Source organism: Prionailurus bengalensis, chromosome A3, assembly GCF_016509475.1.
Source record: "Prionailurus bengalensis isolate Pbe53 chromosome A3, Fcat_Pben_1.1_paternal_pri, whole genome shotgun sequence".
Lineage (NCBI taxonomy): Eukaryota > Metazoa > Chordata > Mammalia > Carnivora > Felidae > Prionailurus > Prionailurus bengalensis.
Window position 1 is genome coordinate 79,535,707 of NC_057354.1, and position 21,586 is coordinate 79,557,292.

Below are 21,586 nucleotides of genomic sequence, written 5' to 3' on the forward strand. Positions count from 1 at the left end.
CCCACATTACTCAAGTATAGTCATAACCTCACATGCTAGTAGTTGCATGCAATGTCTCATAAAGCAGTAATCCAAATGTGCATACAAGTACACATGCAGAAACTAATAACCATTCGAATAAAGATCAGCATTTCTAAAATTAGTCATCACAACAGGGTTCCTGGGTGGCTCGGTCGATTAAGTAACCAACTCTTGATCTCAGGTCAGGATCTCGGAGTTCATGAGTTTGAGCCCTGCATCAAGTTCCATGTTGACAGTGCAGAGCCTGCTTGGAATCCTCTCTCCCCCTCTCTTTCTGCCCCTCCCCTATTCACGTGTGTGTGCGCGCGCACTCTCTCTCAAAATAAACTTAAAAAAAAATTAAAATAAAAAAATAAAATTGGTCATCACTAATCCTTTTGAAAATCTAATGACAATTATGTGCATAATGCATATCTCAATCAGATGATATTTAAGTCCTAAATCATAGAGAATCTGACTTTTGTCATTGACATGAAAATCTATTCACAAAAATCAGCTCCATTTTAAGACAAAATTATTGTATCAATAAGTTGCATACATGTATGCAAACATTCTTCAAATATGGAAAGCATTTAACAATAAACTCCAATGGAGTGCTAAGATTCTCAAGGGTTTTTTTGATGTCCCTTGACTAAAACATTTCATAGTGGAAGGGTGTGTAGAGGGAAATATAGAGAGGTTAACTAAGCCAAATCAGAATAGTAACTTTAAATGGTAGAGAGTGATTTAAATGCCAAAATATTTGCTTTAACTTTATATACTAGTCTTTGTATTTACTGAAAACCTGATATACACATGGAAAAGTTTCAAAGTTTACATAAGCATAGACAGTAAGAAGGAAGTTTCCCATCTATCCCAGGCAACTTCCCTAAAAGCAAACCTATTAAAATTTCTTGTGTATTTTTTACAAAAAGTTCCAGGCATTTACAAGAAGTATATGTACATATATGTATATATGGATCCTCTTTTTATAATTGTTTAAATACACACTGGGAGAATACAAGGTGTACTTGAAATCTTCTCTCAATAAAAGATCGATTACCTACACAGTATTTAGTAAAACTATTTCTTACATACTATTCCACTTGAGCAAAACTCAACTATTTCAGTCCTTCTCACAGCTACAGAGCATTCTATTATATGAATTTCCCACAACTTATCTAAGTAGTCCTACAGTGACAGACATTCCTCATGTGCTGGCACAGTCAATGCTGCAACAAACACCTTAATGTACTTGTATTTACAAAATAAATTACCAGAAATAGAACTCTGTATTGCTTGCCATAAGTTATACCATACTCTGGTCAATACAGTGCATTATTAAACATAATGGGAATTACCCAACACATGAAAATTCTATTACATTATTTGAACTTGTATTTAATTACAAAGATAAGCATTTTTCAAATATTTGCAAATACTTTTCTACCTATTTCAATCCATTTATCACCTGTGTCTATTTTCTTCTTGGATTCCGGTACAAGAGTTATAATACAAACAATGAAAAGAGCAGCAGCCAATCCAATTAGTATGGGTGAAGTGTGTGTGTGTGTGTGTGTGTGTGTGTGTGTGTGTGTGTGTGTGTGTGTGTGTGTGTGTTTGTGTGCCTGTCTGTCTCTGAGGTGGACAAAGTAACGTCAAAAACTTACTCTGGATGGAATGAAAAAAACTCAGGTAAGACTGTATGAAACTAACCAACCCTAGACACTTTAAAATTCATTATATTTAGTGCTCAAATGTTAAAATCTCAAAACGTAAAAATTTCTGATCATTCTAAATTTGTGGTAGATTCAAAAATAAAGCAGTAACAAACACAGAAACACCCAATTAAAATAACCCTTAGGAGACACTTATTTTATGTTAATCTTTTATAAATATCTTAAGTTTTCAAACTGTATCACAAATTATGCCACAATTTTTAATTATTCCCTTCCCAGGTTACTTCAAATTCTTGCTAGGGAAGAATGCTAAAACATGAACAGATGACATTTTCAATTATCAATTTGATAAGTTTCAGTTTCAATAAAGAATAATACTCCACTATTCCTAGCTACTTAATCTGTATTACTTAATATATCATTGTTCTCATATTTTCCTACTCGATGTGAACAAAATAAAAATTTTATGTCTATTAAAATGAATAACATTTTCAGAAAATTATGAAAGAAAAGTTCCCTTTATTCTGAAATGGAAAGTGCTTCATTAATTTACTAAAATGACAGTAATATATAAATATACATTATTTTTTTTTCCAATGTTTATTTATTTTTGGGACAGAGAGAGACAGAGCATGAACGGGGGAGGGGCAGAGAGAGAGGGAGACACAGAATCGGAAACAGGCTCCAGGCTCTGAGCCATCAGCCCAGAGCCCGACGCGGGGCTCGAACTCACGGACCACAAGATCGTGACCTGGCTGAAGTCGGACGCTTAACCGACTGCGCCACCCAGGCGCCCCTAAATATACATTATTAAATATGGGAAGTAAAAAAAAAAGTATTAAAAAATTACCACAACCAATCTAAGAATTAAGGTCTCAAGGCACACAATTATCAAAAATTTGAAAATCTTTATACAAAAAGTTTATTAATATGTGCAGTAATCATCAAATCTAATAGAAGGAAGAGAAATATAATGAACAAAAGTAAGTATAATGGGAGAAATGGCTATTATAATAGCAATAACAAATACAACTTAAATTCCTAAAAATAAGCTTAACACAAAATAAAATTTATATACAAATAACTTTAAATTTTTGAATGATACAAAAGAGAATGAACAGTGCAAGCTCTGAGTAGGAAGACCATTTCGATTCTTTTCAAATTAATCATTATTACAATTAATATGCCAATATTTTTAAATAAGAATGCTAAAATTTACATGAAAAAATATATAAAAAGAACCAGCCCTGCCAGGCATGAATATTACCAGGAGAAAAAAAAGGGTAAGACATTAGTATAAACCCAGGATCAGCAAATGTTTTCTTGAAGGACCAGAGAGTCAACAGTTCAAGATTGCAAGTGATAAGGTCTCTGCTACAAGTACTGTACTCTACCACTACAATATGGAAGTAGCAACAGGCAATATGCACAAGAATCAACAAGCTTATGGTGCAAAAAAACTTTATTTACAAAATGAAGTGGCTGGCCTGAAAGCCTTCAATTTACTAATCCATGGTATACTGATCATGACTACATATACTACTGGTCAGTCTACAGACTCCAGAAATAAAAACAGTCAAAATAAAAGTGGTATCTCAGTTCAGTAAGGAATAAAAGAATTGCTGAACAAGTGGAAAGGAGACAACTACGTAACAAAAAAATGGGGTAATAAGTTAAGATGCAGGACACCTTGAACCAAGAAAAATTCCAACTCAAAGACTAAAATATAAAATTGAAATAGAAAATGTACAGAAAGGAACTAAAGGAGAATTTTCTTATAACCTCGGAGTGGAAAAGGCATTTCAAACCATAAGGAAAAAAATCCACAAGCAATAAAAAAATTAAACCACAAGTTTGAAAACCACAAATGTGAATCTGAACAGCAAAAACCACCTTAACCAAAGAAAAAATATCAAAGTAGAATACAGTTATAACTCTTAACATAGACACAAGTCCAATGTCACTAATATATAAAAGTCTCCTACAAAAAAGAACAAGAAAACCACTACTATATGGCAAAGAATATCAACGGACATTCCCAGTAAAGGAAACAAAAGTGGCTCTTAAACACAAGACTTGAAATGTGCTTCATATAAACTAAATGCAAATTTAAAATAGCAATGATACCACTTTTCACCCATCTGTTTAGCAAACATCAAGTGTAAGGACACAACGTATTGAGGAAGATGAGGGAAAAGAGGCTTTATCACACCATTATATACCACAAGTAAACCACAGAGATGCTTTAACCTAAAAATTCTACTTAAAAGATTTATCCTACAAAATAATTTTACACATGAATGAAATGAGTATGTTAGAACTTACTGATTTTAGCATTGTTTATAATAGAAAAGAATAGGAAAAAATAATGCCTATGAACAGGAACTAGTTAAATAAATTACCATACATGCATATATTTAAATACTATGCCCTCTTTTAAAAATGGTTTTATATATTGATATGCAATAATCTTCAGGATAAATTAAATGAAAAAAGCCAAGTCCATTTAGTATGCAACATGTGTAATAAAGGGGGCAAAAAAAAAAAAAAAAGCTTACAATTAGCTATTTACACAGAAAATCTCTGATGCACCTGAGAAGATAAGAACTGCATGCCTAGAATGTAGGGACAGGAGTGGGGGGAAGGGTTGAGATATAACATACACTCTACTATTTATTTTTTGGATTTTGAACCATGCTGATATATGCCTATTCAAATAACTGAATTAAAAAAGAAAACAGTATAATAGAAAACTATGAATACAACATACAGAAGGGTTTACTGTATCAACAAATAGGCAAATATCTCTTAATAAACCAAGATGGTTTCATGAAGACCCTCCAAATGACTCTCATTTCCTTCAATTCTCCCTATAATATAGTCAGACATAGATTCTGAAGCCAGACTCCATAGATTCCATGACCAACTTTCACTATGTCTCTGTTTCTTTAGCTATAAAATGGGGATAACAGAACTTACCTCTTAGGGGAATAAAACACTTAGAACAAATAATTAAGAAGCACTTAATGAATAGGAGTTGTTAATATTACCTGTGCTGCAGCCCATATGCAATCAATATGCTGAGTACTCAGTCTCCCTTCTGCTGCCAAGAAGTTCAAAATCACTTGGCACTGTTTGATAATCTGGGGGGGAAAAAAACTTATTATAGTCAATTTTCTAAAGTATTCTTCTTTTACTAGAGCAGAGAAGTCATGTAATTGTCCACAAACCTCAATATGTAAATTTGGTCCAAATATATGCTCTACCACATTGTTGCTTATTAGCCAGTCTGCAAGTTCTTTTGCAATGGACCTAAAGTCAAATAATCAAAATAGTTAGTGCATTAAAAAATTATTAATATCATTCTTTCCCAAGTCTAAAATGCAGATTCAGTTGAACACCTAATTTTTTTTTAAAGTGAGTTTTATTGTTGTTGTTGTTGTTGTTGTTGTTGTTTTTGGCTCCATGCCAGTGTGGGGCTTGAACTCATGACCCTGAGATCAAGAGTCACATGCTCCACTGTCTGAGCCAGCAAGGCACCCACAAACCTAACTTTGTGCACATACAAATTATAAAGAAATGATTATATACAATTAACTGGTTAGAGTACCACAAAGAATAACTAAAAGAAATGGTAATACTGCCTGAATTTATAAACAAGCAAAACAAACCTGAAAAGGTAACAGCTCACACCAGTTATACAAGTGGAAATACCAAGCATAACAATAAGCAATTTATTTTCCTACTCAAAGACTTGACTTCTACTTTTTAATTTCCATAGTAGGCACCTAAGCATTCAGAGAAGGTTTCCCAATATGCCCCCTACAGTAAGGTAACATCAGGAAAACAGGTTACCAAAAGGGTAAAAGGAAAAAAAAAAATTATCTAAAAGCCAAACTAAAAGTCTCCTGCCTGATATTAATAAAGATTATTGTTCCTTAAATATATCAATTGATCATTCAGAATAAACTATATTTACCAAAATCTCATTGCAAACCATGAACATTTTATAACAGTTCCAGATTACTCTTGATTTTTTTTAACATTTGTTTGCTTATTTAGAGAGAGAGAGAGCACGTGTGCACGTATATGAGCAGGGGAGAGGGGGAGAGGGGGAGTAGAGAGAGAGAGAAACAGGGAGAGAGAATCCCAAGCAGGCTCAATGCTCAGCACAGAGCCCCAACATGGGGCTCAATCTCAGAACTGGGAGATCACGACTGGAGCTGAAATCAACAGTCAGAGGCTTAACTGACTGAGCCACCCAGGCACCCCTCATTTTTTAAGAAGAGCCATCAAGTCTCCTTTAGAATAGAAGTTAACCTATTATATTAGTTCTACCAATAAGGTAGTATGAGAGTTTATCAGTTAATTGTCTTTTACACCTTTGAGATATACATGACATATAATACACTGAAGACATTCACTTTTTTTTTTTTAACATTTATTTATTTTTGAGAGAGAGAGAGACAGAGCATGAACGGGGGAGGGTCAGAGAGAGAGGGAGACACAGAATCCGAAACAGGCTCCAGGCTCTGAGCTGTCAGCACAGAGCACGACGCGGGGCTCGAACTCATGGACCACGAGATCATGACCTGAGCTGAAGTCGGCCGCCTAACCGACTGAGCCACCCAGGTGCCTCTGAAGACATTTAAAGTATACAGTTTCACGAATTTAAGCTTAAGTATATTCTATGAATTCATCACCACCATCAAGATGATAAACACATACACTAACCCAAAAACATTCTTTATTCCCCTCTGTCATCTGCCCCTTCTCCAGCCCCCACAACCACACTCCCCATACTCTGCTTTATTATACTTTTCATTTCTGGAATTTTATGTGTAAAAAAAGATACATTAAGTAATTTTTTTTTAATCTGGCCTCTTTCACTCACCATTTTTTTCATTTAGCAATATCCCATTGGTTTATTCTAGTTCAACAATTATGAATAAAGCTAATATAAACACCTATGCGGTGTTTTCAACTCCTAAGTTGACCTAAGTTTTCAACTCCTCTGGGTCAATATCAGAAAACACAACTGTTAGATAAATGGTTAAGAGTATGTTGAATTTTGTAAGAAACTACCAAACTGCCTGCCAAAGTGGAGTGTACTCCTACCAGCAACAGATGAGAGTTCTTGTTGCTCCAAAACCTTGTCAGCATTTGGTGTTATCAGGATTCTAAATTTTGACTGTTCTAAGAGATGTGCAGTAGAATCTCACTGATAGTTTAATTTGCATTTCCCTCATGAAAGAGGATATAGGGCATCTTTTCGTGTGCATATTTGTCATTTCTGTATCTTCTGATTTAGGCTTGAAGGGCGATAAAATCTTTGGTATATTTTTTAGTCAGAGTGCCCAAGGTACTTACTGTTAAATTTCAAGATTCTCTGAATATTTTGGATAGCAGTCCTTTATCAGGCATGTCTTTTGAAAATTTTTTTTCCAGCTTGTGGCTGTCTTCTTAATCTCTTTACATTACCTTCCACAGAGCACAAGTTTTTAATTTTAATAAACTCCACCTTGCCAATTCTTTCTTTGGTGGATCACGGTGTTATATCCAAAAGGTCACTGCCATACTCAAAGTCATCTAGGTTTTCTCCTATATTCTAGAAGATTTTATAAAATACAAAATTTTATAATTTTGCATTTTATGTTTATGTGTGTGACACATTTTAAGTTAATTTTTGAGTAGTGTATGTGGTCTGTGTCTGGATTCTTTCTTTTGTACATAGTTGTCCAATTGTTTCAGTGCCATTTGTTGGAAAGACTATTTTTGCTCCATGGTACTGCCTTTGCTCCTCTGTCAATGGACTATATTTATATGGTCTATTTCTGAGCTCTCTATTCTGTTCCATTCATCTATTTGTCACCAGTACCACACTGTCGTGACTGCAATTTTAAAGTCTTGAGGGTGGGTATCATCAGTCTGCCAACTTTGTTCTTTTCAATATTGTCTTAGCAATTATGGGTATTTTGTCTCTCTATATAAACTTTAGAGTCATTTTGTTGATATCCACAATAACCTGCTCGGATTTGACTGGGGTTATACTGAATCTATAGATCAAGTTGGGAAGAACTGTTATCTTTACAATTTTACATGTTCTATTCATAAACATGGAGTATCTCTCCATTTATTTAGTTCTTTGGTATCTTTTGTCGGAGTTTTGTAATTTTCCTCACATAAATCTAATAAAATATGAACAGGATCTATATCTAAGTATTTCATATGTTGTGCTAATGTAAATGAAATTATATTTTAAATTTCAAATTTCATGTGTTCAGTACTGATATACAGAAAAGCAACTGAGTTTTCTTTATTAACTTTGTATCCTGCAACCTTGCTGTACCTTTGCTCACTCACTAGGTTCCACAAGTGTCAATTCTTCCAGATTTTCTATATAGAAGATCATGTCATCACCAATCAAAGACTGATTTCTTCCTTCCCAATCTATATACATTTTATTCTCTTTCCTTGCCTTACTACACTAGGTAGGCCTTTTGAGTAGAGTGTTGAAAGACAGTGGTAAGAGAACAGACTTTCCTTTTTCCTGATTTCAGTGGAAAGCTTTGTGTTTCTCACTATTAATACAAAGTTACCTGTAGCTTTTTTGTAAATGTTCTTTACCAAGCTGAGGAAGTTCTCTACTCCTAGTTTACTGAGAGTTTTATCTTAAGTATTCAATTTTGTCAAATACTTTTTCTTTATATATACATATGATCATGTGATTTTTCTTTTAGCCTGTTGATGTGACAGATTACATGAAATGAACCAGATTTGCATACCTGGGGTATAACTCACTTGGTTGCAGCATGTAATTCTTTTTGTACATTGATGGACTTGATTTGCTAATATTTTATGAAGATTTCTACATTTATGTTCATGAGAAATACTGGTCTGTAGTTTTTACATGTCTTTGGTTTTGGTATTGGGGGAGGGTGTTGTGTGTGGTTTGTGTTTTTTTTTTTTTGAGAGTGCATGCACACAGGCATATAAACTGAGGAGGGGCAAAAGGAGAGGGAGAGAGACAATCTCAAGCAGGCTCCACACCTAGCACAGAGCCCAGTGAGGAGCTCAAACTCACAACCATGAGATCATGACCTGAGCGGAAAACAAGATTCAGATGCTTAACCAACTGAGCTACCAAGTTGCCCCTAGGGTAATTTCTTCCTTAAATTTCTTATTTTTTTTTAATTTTTTTAATGTTTATTTTTGAGAGAAAGACAGACAGAACATGAGTGGGGTAGAGGCTGAAGGAGAGGGAGACACAGAACCCGAAGCAGGCTCTAGGCTCTGAACTGTTAGCACAGAGCCCAACATGGGGCTTGAACTCACAGACCACAAAATCATGACCTGAGCTGAAGTCTGACACTTAACGAACTGAGCAACCCAGGCACCCCTTAAATTTCTTCTTTTAATATTTGGAAGAATTCACCAGTGACGACATCTGGGCCTGGTGCTTTGTTTTGGAAAGTCAGTAATTTTTCATTCAATTTCTTTGATACAGGCTTCTTCAGATTGCCTATTTCTTCAAAAACCTTTTTAAATGGCTATTACAGAACATTTAATGAAAAAAGTAGTGGGGTGCCTGGGTGGTTCAGTTGGTTGAGTGTCTGACTTTGGCTCAGGTCATGGTTTCGCAATTGATGAGTTCAAGACACACATCAGGCTTGCTGTTGTCAGTGTAGAGCCCACTTCAGATCTTCTGTCTCCCTCTCTCTCTCTGCCTCTCCCACACTCACATTCTCTCAAAATAAAATTTAAAACAACATTTAAAAAGAAAAAGAAAGGGCGCCTGGGTGGCTCAGCTGATTAAGCATCCAACTTTGGCTCATGTCATGATCTCACGGTTCGTGAGTTCGTGCCCCACATCAGGCTCTGTGCTGACAGCTCGGAGCCTGGAGCCTGCTTCAGATTCTGTGTCTCCCTCTCTCTCTGCTCCTCCTCTAGTCACGCTATGTCTGTGTCTCTCAAAAATAAATATGTTAAAAAAATAATCAAAAAAGAAAAAGAAAAGAGGCGCCTTGGCTTAGTTGGTTAAGCATCCGACTTTGGCTCAGGTCATGATCTTGTGGTCCATGAGTTTGAGCCCCGTGTTGGGCTCTGTGCTGACAGCTCAGAGCCTGGAGCCTGCTTCAGATTCTGTGACTCCTTCTCTCTCTGCTTCTCCCCTGGCTCATGCTCTATCTATGTCTCTCAAAAAATAAATAAACATTTTAAAAAAATTTTTAAATAAAAAATAGAAAGAAAGAAGAAAAAAGTAGGTGTACCTGGGTGACTCAGTCAGTTAAGTGTCTGACTCTTAGTTTTGGTTCAGGTCACCATCTCACAGTTTGTGAGATCGAGCCCCACGTTGGGCTCTGCGCTGTCAGCACAGAATCTTGGGATTTTCTCTCTCTCTCTCTCTCTCTGCCCGTTCCCTGATCGTGCTCTCTCAAATAAATAAACATTTAAAAATTATATAAAAGAATAAAAAAGTAGTTACAGATATATTCTGAGTAGAAGAAAATAGGTTTCAAAATAGGACTTGCCATATGAGCTCCCAACATGTTCCATCCACATGAATTATAGATAGAAAAACTGAAAAGGTGAAATAATTTTTTCTTGTTTATCCACAGAATTAAATTTAAAAAGCCATTTAAGTCTAAGGATACCCAGGGACTTTTCTAATTATTCAGAATTGTAGCTATAACTGAGCCAAGTATGAAACTGAACAACATTATCAGTAACAACTTTTCAGGGCTCTGGAAACCTACATATAACCAGACTCACAGAAGGAGGAGGAGGAAAAAAAAAAAAAAAAAAGCTGAAGAAATAATGGCCAAAATATCCTACTTTAATGAAAAATGTTTATCTACACATCCAGGAATCACAACAAACTCCAACTAAGATACACACAAGGAGATCCACAGCTAGACTCATCATAATCAAATTGTTAAAAGCCAAAGATAAAGAGCAAAATCTTGAAATCAGCAAAAGAAAATGAAACATATGTGTACAAAGGAACCACAGTAAGATTAACAGCTAACTTACCAGAAACAAAGGAACAGACCTATACTGGAACAATGTTTCCATATTTTACTAAAATTCCATTATTACTAATTGGAAGGAGACAGTAACTAATATGCATACTATAACCCATAATGCAGCCACTAAAAAAGTAATTTTTGAAGTATTAAAAAAAAAATCAATGGATTAAAATGGTATACAAGAATAAAGGCAATAAAGGAGAAACAAAATCAAAACAGAAGGCATACATAAAACCAACAGCAAAATAGGAGTAAATCCAACTACACAATGATATTAAGAGTAAATGGATTAAATACTACAATCAAAAGGCAGAGATTAGAGCACCTGGCTGGCTCAGTGGGTAGAACATGCAACTGATCATAAAACATGATCTCAGGGTCGAGAGTTCAAGCCCCACAATGGGCACAGAGACTACTTTAAGGGGGCGGGGAACAGGGATTATGGGATTATATTTGGGGAGGGGAGAGTTAAATCCAACTATATGCTGAGATAAATACTTTAGATCCAAAAACACAAACAGGAGCACCTGGGTGGCTCATCAGTTGAGAGTCCAACTCCAGATTTTGGCCCCAGTCATGATCCCAGGGTCATGTGATGGAGGCCCATGTTGAGCTCTGTGCTAAGCATGGAGCTGACTTAAGATTCTCTTTCTCTCCCTCTGCCCCTCTCCCTCACTTGTGCTCTCGCTCCCTCTCGCTCTTAAAAAAAACAAACAAAAAAAAAAACAAATTGAAAGTTAAAAGCATGGAAAAAGATATACCATGAAAACAAAGTTGCAGTGGTTGTAGTAACTCAGACAAAATAAACATTAAGCCAAAAAATGTGGGGATTGCTTTTTAATGTTTATTTATTTTTGAGAGAGTAAGCGAGAAGGGGCAGAGGGAGACAGACAGAGGCTCTGAAGTAGGGCTTGAACCCATGAATCATGACACCATGACCTGAGACAAAGTTGGACACTTAACCAACTAAGCCACCCAGGACCTCTAAGCCAAAAATAGCTTTATATATGGGTCTTTTTATAATGATAAAAGAATGAAATTATCAGGAACATAACAATTATAAACATATATGGGACTAAAAACAAACACACAAAAAAAACCACAACTCCCCAAAATACATGAAATAAAAAGCAACAGAAATAAAGGGAGAAGAAAACAAACAATACAGCCAATTCTTGTTACTCTCTATGGCAGTTACAATCTATAAAGCCAGACTAAACTAGCTAAGACTGAACCCTTGAATCCTTTTTTAAATTACTGTCACCCACCACTTTAATTGGTAAGAATGTATCATTAGTATCAAGTATATCCTAAAGTGGATTCTCTTTAGAAGCATGACTCAGTACAATAATGTGACTTGCCATCTGACTTTGATGGAAGACAGTAGGCTTGATTAAACACAAATCTTATATGATCTAGGTATACAAGATGTTCTACAATCCATATGAAGAACTCAGATACTTCACAGAACTAAAATTTGTTTGGAAGCTCCCACTTCAATATGGGCCACGCAAGGGAGATTTTTTTCCCTCATGTAAAAATGCCACCATAGACCAGTAGTATCCTTTCCTCAACCCTACTCCCTATGGAAAAACAGACATGGATCTCATTTGGTACTACAATGATCTCTTGGTGTTGCTTTTTTTTTTAATTTGGTCCTCTTGATTTACACTCAGATCATGTTCTCACAGTTCATGAGTTCGAGCCCGCATCTGGCTTGGCACTGACAGTGCAGAGTATGCTTGGAATTCTCTCTCTCCCTTTAACCCATCGTGCTTTCTGAGTATCTCTCTCAAAATAAATAAATAAACTTAAAAAAAATTTTAAATTAAAAAAAGACAAAAGTATATTAGTGAGGCTAAGAATAAGACTAGGAATTGATTACAAATTGGTAAAAGGGGTTTTTCTAAAGTGATAGAAATGTTCTAAAATTGGACTGTGATGATTTTCACACAGCCCTGCCAATCTCCTAAAATTCAGTGTAAATACAGGTGAATTTTATGATAGGTACAGTATCTATACCTTAATAAATCTGCTAAAAAAGAGAGACACAATTCATAGGCTGCAACAGTATTTATCACCTTTTCTCTATTTGTTCCAATTTTCCCACATTGCAAGAACCTTTCTCTTCCCAATTTTAACTATTTCTACCTACTATTACTCAAAATTTTGACTCTCCTCCCTCTTTTCTTAATCATGCCATTAGGACACATATTCCTTATACCTTTTTTAATGGAACTCCTTATTCTCTATGCACTGTTTTAGCAACATAAGGATCTAGCTTGTATGGACATGTGAAATTACTGCACTGATGATTTTAGGATTTTTTTTTTTTTTTTTTGCAGAGTGGGGGTGATTACTGCCTTGGCAAATTTAACATTCTCCTAGTCTGTCTTATGGAGTAGAGAGGTGGGAGAAGGGCAAACTAAGGGGTTAAAATCCAAAGGTGTAGTTTTACTACTGGATATAATCTATGTAATATCCTGACAGTGGGAAATAGTACTCCTAGTATGACCCAGAATTTATACAGCTATGACCTATTCTGGGCAACATTATTTTAAGGAAATCACTGACAAAGAATGTTGCCAGAGATGGGAGAGTGGTCTGATAATAAATCTAAACACCCTATCATGTTGGAAGAATAAGAACTCTAGCCTGCAGAAGAAAAAGAGTCAACAGACATCATCTCTGGTTTTCAAATTCACGAAGGGTTCGGTTCAGCTGAGGTTAATTCCATAGGGCAGAACTAAAATCAATGCATAAAAGTTACTTACTTAGTAAAGCAAAAATATAAGTCATTCATATAATTATGACTTTTCTAACACCTTAAAACTATACAGGTCGGGATACCTGGCAGGCTCAGTTGGTCCGACTTCAGCTCAGGTCACGATCTCATAGTTCCTAAGTTCAAGCCCTGCACTGGACTCTGTGTTGGCAGCTCAGAGCCTGAAGCCTGCTTCAGATTCTGTGTTTCCCTCTCTGCCCTTCTCTCTCTCTCTCTCTCTCTCTCAAAAATAAACACTAAAAAAACAAAAACAAACAAAAAACTATACAGGTATTTTCAAGCAAAAGATATTACCACTCAATTGAGATTTTAAAATGGATTTGTATACTGGACAAACACCTAAATGGGATATTGGAATAAATAAATATTTCTAAGATACTGAAAAGCACTAAGCTATAACAACTACTTCTTTTCACACATGAGCATCATTAACTTGGTTTTTCCTCATAAAATGCGTTGAATGAGGTCTTTTCTTTATCTGCATCAAGTGTGCTTTCTGAAAACTATCAGTACCATATTCTATTTTTTTAATGTTTATTTATTTATTTTGAGAGAGAGACCAACCATGAGCAGGGGAGAGGGAGAGGGAGAGACAGAAGGAGAGAAAGAATCCCAAGCAGGGTCCACACTGTCAGCACAGAGCCCAATGTGGGGCTCAATGTCACAACTGTAAGAACATGACCTGAGCCAAAATCAAGAGTCAGATGCTTAACCGACTGAGCCACCCAGGTGCCCCCCCATATTCTTTATTACTGAATTTTCCTTTATAAATAGTACACCTTTGCATTTTGTGCCACTAAAACTATGTGTTGGTATATCCTTTTAAAAAAGAGAATTGTTTCAATATATTGTTCCGAAAACTTATTCATCAAGTCACAAGGCAAAGAATTCCTACCAAACACTTCCAAACTAATAAAGTCACAATTATATATACCATATAAGCAGCTGCACAATAAGTTAATATACTTATATATAAACTGACGTTCCTACTTACGTTTCTGTGTCTGATACCAAGGATTCATTATTGCATACATCATTGAAGGTATGAAGTTGATTCTATAATTAAAGAAAAGAAATTTAAAGTTTTTTTTACAAAATTTTTCTAGTATGTTACCAACTGCCAAGAAACATGGTTATATATAAATCAGTCAATAACCAAATCAAAATTATAAAACATAAGATTCTCACACACACTAATTAATCTGGTTATTTCCTTTATCATATTAAAATAGTAAAAAATTTCATTCTACAAGTAATACTCGTGCTTCATTCCACTAAGTACATGAGAGAAAATGAGAGAACAAAACTAAATAGGGGAAAAATTTAAAAAATCTAATGCTAGGCAGCAAGTAATATGTCACTACAGACATAAAATGTCAGGAAGGCTCCCTCAATAAATACATTTAAGATTTAATTTAGAAAAAATGTCAATAAGTATTTTCTACATTTACAAAGCCTAATACATGGGTAAATGTGGTTACTTCAGAATAAAACAGGCAGGAAATACAAAGGAGTAAAGCTCATGGAAACCTTGGTAAATCTGAAAAAGCATAGTCACTCTAAAGGATTCAGCTAACTACTGAGCTCTAGCAAATTGTTATTATGCAAGAATACAGACTCATGGTATCAGGTCTTCCTCCCCATCTCATCCCCAAGACAATAATATATATTTCTCTCTATTTACAACATTATTTGCTACCGTCCAATTCAAACAAAATCTCTGTTAATCAAATATGATCTATGGCCTAATTATCTCTGGCTTTTGCGTGGAAAATGAAAGAAAAAAAAGAAAGGAAAGAAAGAAAGAAAAGAAAGATGACCTAAAGTATAAATCCTTGTAATTCTAAGCTTCAGTTTCATCATATTTAAAATAGGGAAAATACTAAAATTATTTATATAGACCATACAAAGTAATCTATGTAAAATAACAAGCACAACGCCTTATATAAGTGCTCCACAAATAGTAGGGATAATGATGATGATGGTGAAGTGCAGAAGGCAAATAAAAAATGACCCAAAATGAACAAATATAGCTTACCGTTATCTGACTTAGTCCAGCCAACCTCATAGTCAGAGTTGGTGACATAAAGTACTTAAATGCAAGATCTAAACTTTCTTTATCAAAGCATAATGTTGTATCCAATGGTTCTTTCACTGTGCTCCACATTAAGTCAGCCATGTTGCGAGCCGCACTCTGTCTTAACTCCTGATCAGAGAGCTTGCATAAATACCTTAAGTGATTCAAAATAAAACATACATAAAAATCTGTAAAATATTCCTAAAGACCCTTCAAAAATTCAGTAATATTCCTTTGTTCCATACCTCTAAAATGTTTAATAAAGTAGAACCTGGCATCCTGAGATTAACATTCCCAATTTAAATTATTTCTAAGTATTGCTTCAAAGACTGTGACCTGAAGTAGCATGTTCTTTGCAGAGTCCAACTTGAATCAGAAACTGCCAAGAGCCAAGATATTTAACATCGGATTCTGCACCTCTGATAAAGCTTTATTAATCTCTCATATCTATCATGTATACAGGTCCTATTTTAGTAAATTTCACCTACTTTCATATAAAATCGTATATTTACTCCCCACACAGCCAAAATTCTTCAAAGTAAGTACATTTTAAACATTATTCTTATTTGGCTTCCAGATATCACAAACCACTGGTTTTCCTCAGGTCCTACCTATTCTATTTGCTGGTTCTTCCTTCCCTATCCAACCTTCAACATTAGTGCTCCTCGGGGTTTGTAATGGATTGCAAAATGGCCCCAACTATTCCCATCACTTTACACAGAGGCCTTTGCAATGCAATGTTGCCACCCTTCCTATCAAGAGGTATCATCTATTTGGGGGGACCTGGGGGGCTCAGTCAGTTAAGCGTCCAACTCTTGGTTTCAGCTCAGGTCATGATCTGTTTGTGGAATCGAGCCCCATGTCAGGCTCTGTGCTGACAACACAGAGTCTCCTTGGGATTCTCCCTTTCTCTCCCTCTCTCTGCTACTCCCTCCCTCACACTCTCTCTAAATAAACATTAAAAAAATAAAAGAGGTATCACCTTCTTTCTCTAGATTCTCCCTATTTCATCTACATTCTCTCTTGAATCCGAGCTTTGCAATGCAAGTTGCTTTGATAAATGGAACATTAAGAGATGTGGCATAAAAGAAGCTTGGAAAGTCTGTACTTGACCTCTAACTTTTCCATCACCAAAAAAACGGAACCCAGGTTAGCCTGCTGGATGAAAGACACACAGCCGATGCCCCAACTGCAAGATGAATATGAACTCCCCTCCACTTCCAGCAACAATCAGCGGGCAACCAGAGAATACATAAGTGAGGTGATATTCTTAAAGCATGCAGTTCCAGCCAAGTCAACCCCGATCAAAAGAACTACTCAGCCTGAGAACTGTGAGAAATAATAAATGGTTGTTATTTTAAGCCATTAAGATTTGGGTGTTGTTTTCTTACACAGCAAAAGCAAACTGATACAAAAGCCCCATCCTCACACACTTTTTTTAAAGTTTGTTTGTTTATTTTGAGAAGGAGGGAGAGGGAGAGAGAGAATGGGGAGGGGGGGGAACAGGTAGAGAGACAGAGAGAGAGAGAATCCCAAGCAGGCTCTGCACTGTCAGCAAGGAGCCCAACTTGGGGTTTGATCCCACAAATTGAGAGATCATGACCTGAGCTGAAACCAAGACTTAGATGCTTAACCGAATGGAACAACCAGGTACCTCAACACACTTCTATTCTTTTCTAGATTCTCTCCCCCAGATGACCTCATTCACTCCCAGGAGGTATTGAATAACTGAGGTCTTTATGCTGATAACTCAATTAACAATACTATTGTTGTTGTGTTTAATTTATATCCAAGTTAGTTAGCATATAGTGTAACAATGATTTCAGGAGTAGATTCCTTAATGCCCCTTACCCATTTAGCCCATCCCTCCTCCCACAACCCCTCCTGTAACCCTCTGTTTGTTCTCCAACAATACTGTTCTTAATTATACATGTATGCTCTCAGTTCACCAGTGCCACTTAAATGTCCCACAGGCATCTCGAAATTAAGTCTTGAAGTTCTCTCAGTTCTTCACATCTCAGTGAATGATGCCCAGCACAAAAGAGAAATTGAGGGAGGGAGGTTTATGTGTCATCCAGGATGCTTACCCCTTTAAATTCCAGAATCACCAATCCTGTCCATTTTATTTTCACTTACATCCATTCAATTTTCAAAATCACCATAAACAATCCTTATAAACATCATTTATTTCCAAGACTACTGCATTAACCTTTCAATTGGTCTCCTAGCTTCTACCCCAACAACTTACAATTTATGATCCACTTAAAAGCCAAAGTGATCTTCTAAAAATAATCACGACTCACCTGCTTAAAACCCTAGATTTAGCAATAGATTCCCATTGCTAAAATTAAATCCAAACTCTTAATAGCTTTAAGGTCCTGTACAATCCACCCTTGCTTATCCAACCTCTTATCATAACTACTCCTCCCTTACACACTATGTTCCACACCAGTCTGCTTCTACTTTCTTGAATGTCATATTCTTTCCAACTTCAAAGCTAACTTCCCTATGTTCCTTCTACCGGGAATACGTTCTTCCAAATATCACCTGATTAGCGGATTCATGATCTTCAAGTGCCATCTTTCAGAAAGACCTCACATTTCCTCTCTATCACATTACCTGACAAAGGATTCATCACTATCAGATTCTTTTTTTGATACTTTCTCCAAAAACTCAAATGTAAGGAAAATAGGTACTCAAATTTTTGCAAATAAAATGAGAAAAAGTAGAAAGAAGTAATAAATATTACCAAGAAGTACAATCTTAGAACTCCCAAAAGTTCACACTCCAACTCTAATCAATACATTTTGTTCTCCATCCTCTTAGGGTTCCTTCTGAGGCTGGGACTTAAACTCAAATGTCATCTCTTCTCAAAGAGACCTTCTTTAAACCCCTGTTTAAAATTGTGACCCACCCTCTAGAACTCTCAATCCACCTTTGCTCCTCCTTTACTCTGTAATTATCATGACTTTCTGATGAACTATTACCATCTACTTATTTACTTGGTACAGACACTGCAAAAAGAGAAGTCCTTTCTTCTCTGCTATATTCCCAAAGCCTAGAACATAATACTTCGTGTATCTTTGTTGACTGCATACTGTGGAATACCATGTAACCATTGTTAAACTCCTTATATATTCATGTATAAGAAAATAAAAGGTCCAGGGGAGCCTGGTTCGCTCAGGGTTTTGAGTTCAAGTCCCATGCTGAGTGTAGATAATACTGAAAATTTTTTAAATCTTTGAAAAAAGAAAAAAAAAGTCCAACATAAACTGTTTAAGTGTAAACATTAAATATAAGCCTACATGAGCATTAAAAATATTATACACTAAACTGTCAATTTTCTCTAAAGGATGTGAATACAAGGGACTTTAAAACAATATAAATCTACACTATGTTATAAACTATTTAAACATATCACATTGGTAATGAAGGGAAAAAGATTTTATAAACTTACCTAATAACATAGGTCCTAAAAGGGATAATGTGCTGCATGACAGCAGGGATATGTAGCCATATTCTAATCTATAAAGAAACATAAATATGACATTAATCTATAAAGAATATGTGAAATACATGTCACTGTAATTAATTACAAACAAGAGCATTTAGTATTTTGCTGATGCTAAAACTACATACATTTTATATATTTTGAAAACAATAAACTAAGAAACAGGATTACACACATATCAGGTAAGTAACCTATATATATTTGTAACAGATATACATAAAATCATCCTAAAGACCATAACCTTTTTCTAGGGAGAATCACCTACCTACCCAAGTAATTTCATCTTACTACATGGTACTATATGCCTCTTTGTATGACAGCAACCTAAATACAATAGCACGAAGTTAGCTTTCTAGGGGTGCCTGGGTGGCTCAGGTCATGATGTCACAGTTTTTTAGTTTGAGCCCTGCGTCGGGCCCTGTGCTAACAGCTCAGAGCCTGAAGCCTGCTTCAGATTCTGTGTCTCCCTCTTCCTCTGTCCATCCCCTGCTTGCACTCTGTCCCTCTCTGTCTCTCAAAAATAAATAAACGTTAAAAAATTATTTTAATAAATAAATTAGCTTTCTAATAAACTATCTTAGCTTTTAACAGAAAATCCATCCTTCCTTCTTGTCAATATCCATCTATGGGAAATACATTTTATAGTCACACATAATGATTATAACATTTAAGCTATTACTGTAGATACCCCAATCTAAGATATAATAAATTATAATTTATTTTCTTTTGTCTCCATGATATTCCAAACCATTTCTAAATATGCTTACCTTAGAACTTTATTCTAATAATGGTTCAAGTAGCATAAAAACAAAAATCCTAAGCAAATTATCTAACAACAAGCTATAATACTAAGCCTTAGCAAAGGCAAGGGACACAAATTAAAAACAAATTTGAAAATACAGAATATATGACTCCACTCTAATCAAAGACCATTATGTTAGTTCCATACTAAATGCTATACTGATGGTAAAAGGTTAAAATTTTTCCATCTCGGGGCACCTGGGGGGCTCAGTCAGTTAAGCGTCTGACTCTTGATTTCAGCTCAGGTCATGAACTCATAGTTGTGAGATCAAGCCTGTATCAGTCTCCAAGTTCAGCACGGAGCCTGCTTAAGATTCTCTCTCTCCCGAAGAGAAATAAAAGCAAAAATGAACTACTGGGACCTCATCAAGATAAAAAGCTTCTGCACAGCAAAAGAACCAATCAACACAACTAAAAGGCAACTGATGGAATGGGAGAAGATGTTTACAAATAACATATCGGATAAAGGGTCAGTATCCAAAATTTATAAAGAACTAACCAAACTCAACACCCAAAAAACAAATAATCCAGTGAAGAAATGGGCAGAAGACATGAATAGACAATTTTCCAAAGAAGACATCAAGATGGCAAACAGATACATGAAAAGATGCTCAACATCGCTCATCACCATCGAAATACAAATCAAAACCAGAAATGAGTTGCCACCTTACACAGGTCAGAATGGCTATAATTAATAACTCAGGACACAACAGATGTTGGCGAGGAAGTGGAGAAGGGGTAACCTTACTGCACTGTTGGTGGGAATGCAAACTGGTACAATCACTCTGGAAAACAGTGTGAAGGTTCCTCAAAAAATTAATGATAGAACTACCCTACAACCCAGCAACTGCACTACTAGGAATTTAACCAAAGGATACAAAAATGCTGATTCAAAGGGGCATATGCACCTCAATGTTTACACTAGTGCTATCAACAATAGGCAATTATGGAAAGAGCACAAATGCCCAATTAAGAAGATGTGGTATATATACAATGGAATACTACTCAGCAATGCAAAAAGAATGAAATCTTGCCATTTGCAACAATGTGGATGGAACTGGAGGGTATTATGCTAAGCAAAATAAGTCAACGAAAGACAGATATCATGATCTCACCCATGTGGAATTTGAGGAACCTAACAGATGAACACAGGGGAAAGATGAAGCACTGAGTGTCAGATATAAGAGATGAATCACTGGGTTCTACTCCTGAAGCCAAGACTACACTGTATGTTAACTAACTTGAGAATTAAAATTTAAAAAAAAAAAAGATTCTCTCTCTCTCTCCCTCTTCCTCTGCCTGTCCCCTGCTTGTGCTCTCGTTCTCAAAAAAAATAATAATAAATAAATAAAAATAAAAATTCCTTCTAAAACTAGGAGCAATCATGAATGTCTTTAATTCAAATTGACCTGAAGGTCCTGGATAGTACAAAAGTTAAGAAAGTAAATAAAAGTCCTAAGACTAAAACGGAAGAATTAAAACTAAGACTAACTTAACAAAATAGAAGAAAAACAAACAAAAAATTTGATTTACAATTGCACCAAAAACAATAAAATACCTAGGAATAAACTTAACCAAGGAGCTAAAAGACCTTTACTCTGAAAACTACAAAACACTGATGACGGGGCATCTGAGTGGCTCAGTCAGTTTAGCATCTGACTTTGCTCAGGTCACGATCTCACAGTTCATGGGTTCAAGCCCCAC

General features: G+C 35.7%; 1 protein-coding gene across 9 annotated transcripts in view; it reads right to left on the bottom strand.

The window, feature by feature from the left end:
* USP34 (ubiquitin specific peptidase 34) overlaps window positions 1–21,586 on the bottom strand; it is a 251,154-nt gene that overhangs the window by 152,394 nt on the left and 77,174 nt on the right. For all 9 annotated transcript variants that reach the window (XM_043603460.1, XM_043603458.1, XM_043603461.1 and 6 more), the window contains exons 6-10: window positions 19,028–19,095; window positions 15,532–15,724; window positions 14,488–14,549; window positions 4,910–4,991; window positions 4,730–4,822 (exon numbers count right to left, since the gene is read on the bottom strand). In XM_043603460.1, coding sequence (XP_043459395.1) covers window positions 4,730–4,822; window positions 4,910–4,991; window positions 14,488–14,549; window positions 15,532–15,724; window positions 19,028–19,095 — 498 coding nt within the window. The remainder of the gene's footprint in view (window positions 1–4,729; window positions 4,823–4,909; window positions 4,992–14,487; window positions 14,550–15,531; window positions 15,725–19,027; window positions 19,096–21,586) is intronic.